This window comes from Danio rerio, chromosome 19 (genome assembly GCF_052040795.2).
Source record: "Danio rerio strain M-AB ecotype USA chromosome 19, GRCz13ab, whole genome shotgun sequence".
Classification (NCBI taxonomy): Eukaryota; Metazoa; Chordata; class Actinopteri; order Cypriniformes; family Danionidae; genus Danio; species Danio rerio.
Window position 1 is genome coordinate 48,414,001 of NC_141039.2, and position 6,000 is coordinate 48,420,000.

The 6,000-nt window shown below is 36.6% G+C and overlaps 1 protein-coding gene and 1 long non-coding RNA gene across 5 annotated transcripts in view; both read right to left on the reverse strand.

The window, feature by feature from the left end:
- Positions 1-6,000, reverse strand: part of eif3hb (eukaryotic translation initiation factor 3, subunit H, b) — a 119,048-nt gene that overhangs the window by 3,613 nt on the left and 109,435 nt on the right. For both annotated transcript variants that reach the window (NM_001035264.2, XM_088651392.1), the window contains 1 exon segment: positions 116-248. In NM_001035264.2, coding sequence (NP_001030341.1) covers positions 116-248 — 133 coding nt within the window.
- The window catches only part of LOC148679867 (uncharacterized), a 3,652-nt gene continuing 2,094 nt past the window's right edge, over positions 4,443-6,000 (reverse strand). For all 3 annotated transcript variants that reach the window (XR_015945510.1, XR_015945511.1, XR_015945509.1), the window contains one exon: positions 4,443-5,642. This is a non-coding gene — a long non-coding RNA (uncharacterized LOC148679867). The remainder of the gene's footprint in view (positions 5,643-6,000) is intronic.

Below are 6,000 nucleotides of genomic sequence, written 5' to 3' on the forward strand. Positions count from 1 at the left end.
GGAACATTTGAACAAAATAAATGAAAATAAGAATGGTTTCTAAATCAATTTGTGACATACCCAAAGTATATATATGTAAAGTGAATAAATGACTGTGATTGTACAGATGACATACTGGCGATGAGCAGCGTGTCCATGCGTGGCGGCGGCTGCGGAGGCTTGAACATCTTGGTCAGGTCTTCTTCTGGCAGAGGCGGCTCTCCACGGCTCTGTCTCTGTGCGTTCTCCTGCTGACGTCTCTGGACATACTGGAGAAGAAGAAAATGATTAGCATACCATGACTCATAATTAGCATAATTACTGATTATTAACCAGTACACACATAACCAAAACATTCAGCACTGGCCTTAAGTCATGATAAAAACATCCTAGCAATGTAAGAAAATATGCTGTACTACATCATGCTACAATGTCTTTATTCATGCTGGTAACTGTGTTAAAAAAACATGCTAATAGTGTTCTTGATGCATTCGAATAATGTGCTAAAACAACTAGTAGTATTGATAGTATTCATACATGATAGTCTTGTTGTTCTAGAAACATGTTCAACCTGTGCTAGATGCATTACCAGTGTGCTAAAACATGTCAACAATGTGATAAATCATGTTAAAACATGTTAACAGTGTGGTAAATCAAACTATAAAATGCTAAAAGTGTGCTCTAAGCATGCTAGCTGTATGGTAATTTATGTTAGAAACATGCTAACAATGGTAAACATGTTATCAGTGAGCGAAATCATGCTAGAAACCTGCTAAGAGTGTGTAAATCAAGACAAAGATATTTAAAAGTGTGCTCTAAACATGCTAGCAGTGTAGAAAGCCATGCTAAAACATGCTAGCAATGTAAGAAAACATGCAGTGCTACATCATGTTGCAAACAAAACAAGTGTCTTAATTTATAAAAGATTGGTAACCACACCTAAAAATGCTAATGGTGTTCTAGATGCATTTTAACATATGCTTAAAACATGCTGTGCTAAATCATGATGGTATTGTTGTTCAAGAAACACAACGGCAGGCCTGGATTGGATAATCGGGAGAACCGGGAGAATTCCCGGTGGGCCGGTCTGTTTTTTGGCCGCGAGGGCCGGTGACCCTAGCTGCTTGCACTCTCAGCAGTTGCACTTTTTTCATTTATTTGTTTATTTGACCATAACCTCACTCTTTTTATTCAATATTTTGCCACAGCGCCGCTCTTTTTATTTTCTCGCAGCCCCGTGAGCAAAATGCAGCCCGCAGGTTAATGAGGATCATCATTAACCTGCCGGCTGTACCCCACATTCCACACCAAACAGCGGCACCTTAGTGAATCCCTGCTGAAAAATCCAGCTTAAACCAGCCTAGGCTGGTTGGCTGGTTTTAGCTGGTCGACCAGGCTGGTTTTAGAGGGGTTTTGGCCACTTCCAGGCTGGTTTCCAGCCATTTCCAGCCTGGTCTTAGCTGGTCAGGCTGGGAGATGACCAGCTAAAATCAGCTTGACCAGCCTAGCAGGCTGGGAGCCCAGCCAAAACCAGCTATGTCCAGCTTAAACCAGGCTGGTCAAGCTGGTTTTAGCTGGATTTAGCTGGTCATTTCCCAGCCTGACCAGCTAAGACCCGGCTGGAAATGGCTGGAAACCAGCCTGGAAGTGGCCAAAACCCCTCTAAAACCAGCCTGGTCGACCAGCTAAAACCAGCCAACCAGCCTAGGCTGGTTTAAGCTGGATTTTTTAGCAGGGATATTAGTTAATATTAATGAATATTACACCTGCTCAATGAAAATCTGATGATTCACTACATTAATAAATCTGACAGAACTTGATCAGAAATCTAAAAAGGGGAGAAGTGGTCTAGTGGTTAGCGTGTTACGTTAGGATGCCGCCAATCCGAGTTCGAACCTCACCAGAATATAATATATATATTTTTATTTTCAGTGTTAAGACATAAAATACTGTTTGGGTTACTTATGTAGGGGTACTTTTTTTATGGTGACGACCGTTACAAAAAAACGGATATCTATAAAGAACTAATGTTCTCATATTTATGAAAAACATTTGAAGTTCTAAAGCAGCTGTGTCCTTGAAAAAGACATGTTAGTGTCATTTGAAACTAAATTGGAAATGACGTTATGTTAATATAGTCACTCGTCGACTGAGGTGGGCCGGTCTAAGGCTTGAAACTCCGAGCTAAAAAGGAGTCCCACTCCGGCCCTGGTAAACGGTGTGGTAACTGCATGCTGTAAACATGCTGTTAGTGTAGCAAATCATGCTAAAACATGCAAATCGTGCTAAACATGCTGTGAGCTAAATCATGCTATAAACATTCAACATTGCAAAACATGCTAGCAGTGTGTTAAACCAAGCCTAAAAAATTGAAACATGCAACTAGTGAACATAACCATGCTACAAACATCCAACGGGGTGCTAGAAACATGTTAAATCAAGCCAGAAAAATGCTAACAGTGTGCTTTAAACATGCTATTAGTGTAGCAAATGGTGCTAAAAACATGCTAACGATGTTAAACATGCTATAAGTGAGCTAGATCATGCTATAAACATTCAACATTGTGCTAGAAAATGCTAGCAGTGTGTTAAATCAAGCCTAAAAACGCTATTATGACAGAAAACGTGTGGTAAATCATGTCAGAAACATGGTATAATATCTTACATTCAAAGTCTATCTTCATAAATGTTTTCTTAATGTGATTATTACTGAATTTATTTGCAGACAAAGTCACAATTTTGTTCAGTAAACCACTGTTTAATTTTAAAAAGTAGTGTTTGGTTTTTTTTCCCTACGAAAAATGACCAAACCAAACCAAAGTTCATGCCAAATTGTCGATTTGTTACACCTTTACCAAACATTATTGTGTGCATGTCATAAAGAACTCAAATAACCAGAAATAACAATTAATAAATCTAAACTATACTTCATGAAATGCAAAACTGTGCCCTTTGTGGCTTGTCCGAACACAATCAATTAGATTTACAGCATCAGGAATTAGATGTGATTAAAGTAACAAGTAAATAAAGAGAGAACGGCTGCGGCTGCGGCTACAGTATCAGAGAAATCTGCGAGGTCACATGTTCTTCCATCAATCATGCAGTCCATCAAGGCGTTCAGTCGCTCTGTCCCATACAGACCTTGATGCACAGCCACTCAATAAATCTCCTTTAACTTCACTGACTTTATGGAGTCATTCTGAGCGATGCCCGTGATTGCCTCAGCCGGCTGCGTGGCACAAAAATCCCAGACACTCTCACATGAATAGGAGGATTTGCAGCCTTATATTTTGAAAATGAACCGAGACTCTTGAACTTGGTTGAACCCCATAAAGAAACATCCAGGGAGTGCTGGCTAGAAATTGTTTACGGGTTATCTGTATTAAATAATTTGATTGCAAACATGTAATAATTAATATTTGAATACAGTGATCATAACTAGAGTACAGTAATTTACAAAGGATTACACAATTACACTGCATTACATGATTGCATTATTCTCCATAAATATTGTTAATATATATTTTTAAACCTTTTCACGACACATTAAAAAACAGATAAAAGACTTGTGTGTGTGTGTGTATGTGTATGTGTGTGTGTGTGTGTGTGTGTGTGTATATATACACTCTAAAAACTGCTGGGTTGAAAACAACCCAATTTGGGTTGTTTTGGTAACCCAGCGCTGGGTAAAAAAGGGACAAACCCAACGCTGGGTTACTTTAACCCAGCAAGTTGGGTTACAAGTTTAACCCAGCATGCTGGGTTGTGATTTTAACCCAACTATTAGTTAAAAATTACTACACTGCTGGGTTGAATGTAACCCAAAATGGGTCAGAAATTTAATCTAGAAACTGATGATTAAAATCACTAAAATAAAAACAATTCTACAGCAATACATAGTTGTTCAGTAATGGAATTTTATTTATGACAAAAGATAAAATGTGTCCAAATGAATTTGAGATTTTTCCCATCTGCACCTCAGCATTAACCCTTTGACTGCCTGCTCTACCAAATGGTTGACCATGTTTTTACTGTTTTAAATAATGACTGTTAAAGTCATAAGAAAAAAGATGATTTAGTGTTCAAAATATTTCTTTTAAATATATATATATATATATATTTTTTTTTTTTCTTTTTTTTTTTTTATTGGTCTTACACATAATTTTTCAGATTTTTCATAATTCTGGTACTTTTACCATAAACATACATATCAATCATTTGGTAGAGGTTGATATTTTAGAAATTATAACATGTGTTAAAATGTACTGATTGTGTTCAATAGCGACATTAGCAGTTGAGAAATGCAATCCAATTTTTTTTCTTGAAAGGGTTGTTAAAGGGTTAAGAGAATTCCTGTGAAAATTTATCAAACTGTATCACAGAAACAGTGACTAAAGTTCAGTAACAATGCATCAGACTGAAATCAGACAAATTACCTTAAGAAAATGCATATTTGAAATACATTCAAAAACATTTGCATCATTTATAAATCAGGAATCATCAGTAAGGCAATTGCAATGTTATTGCAGAGTAGAGAAAAACAATAGTAAAAGGAAGTAATAATGAAAATGCATCTAAATGACTGAAGTCAGAAAGTAATTTGAGCACAAACATCAACATATTCTCATATAAATCATCAACTGCAATGCAGAAAAAAATATGTGAAAGTAATAATGAAAAGGCATCAAACAGCTTGAAAAAACAAAACAAACAATAAAAACTAAGAAAATACAAATTTTATATTAAGAAAAAATAAGAAAACATTTTATAACTTTCCCTTTAACAATTATGTGCAAACATCAATATATGAGCTATAAAGCAATCATCAGTAAGGATGATCAAGTTCAATGTAAATGCAGTTTTGAAGAAAAAACAGATATAAAAGTTAAAATGAAACCTGAGGATGGAAGCATTTTAAAACAAATTTGAAATAGGAAAACTTTTTTTAACTTTTACTCGAACAATCATGTGCAAACATCAATCCTGAGATATAAAAGAGTCTGTAAGAAACATTAGTTGCAATGTAACTGCAGTGTAGAGTGTCTTAAAAAACATCTAGTCCATTATTATGTGCCGTCATCATAGCAAAGAGAAAAGAAATCAGTTATTAGAAATGAGTTATTAAAACTATTCTTTAGAAATGGGTGTCATGGTGGCACAGTGGGTAGTACGATTGCCTCACAGCAACAAGGTCGGTGGTTTAAGCCTCAGCTGGGTCAGTTGGTGTTTCTGTGTGGAGTTTGCATGTTTTCCCCGTGTTCGTGTGGGTTTTCTCTGGGTGCTCCTTTTCCCCCACAATCCAAAGTACAAGTTAAAGAACACAGAATCCAAGGAAGCAGTGAGGTCACAGTATTAATGATTACTGTTTGTCAGCAAAAATTAATGCTAGCAGAACCCTTACTGCTAGTGTCTCCTCCCCAGGATGTCCATAAACCACAGTCTGCCACACCAGGGAACACTGCTTGGGGTAGTTCACACCAAAGATGTAGAATGCTTTATAGCAAACGTCCACTTTGGCAAGTAATGTACTTTGCAATAATAAATAGCACAGCACGTGAGCAAAGGCTTGAAAGAAGTGGTGGTCTCCAAGGATGAGAACATGAGGAAACTCAATAGATTCTTGAATTCAATGGATGAAGATACTCAGCAATATTGGTCCCAATCTGAAAAAATAAATAGAAGTAAGATTTATTAAAAACTCAAAAGTGTAAAAGTTAAATATCTTTAGAGTTAACTTTAGAACACCTAAAATACCTTTAGAAGCAATTAAGGCCATAACACACCAAGCTATCAGCCAGTGTTGGCATTAGTTAACCACTGACCATGGCACCATGCTGCAATTTTTTGGCCCGAGTGAAGATGACAATGCAACAACAGGTTTGCCTAAGGAACTTTTTTTAATAAGTAATAGTAAGGCAAGATGAGCATTTGAAATTATTAAGTATTTAATTGTATTTTCTTAATGAGAATAGATAAGACCCTTCTTCCTGAGCTGGGACTGTTTGCAACCGTATTTGTATA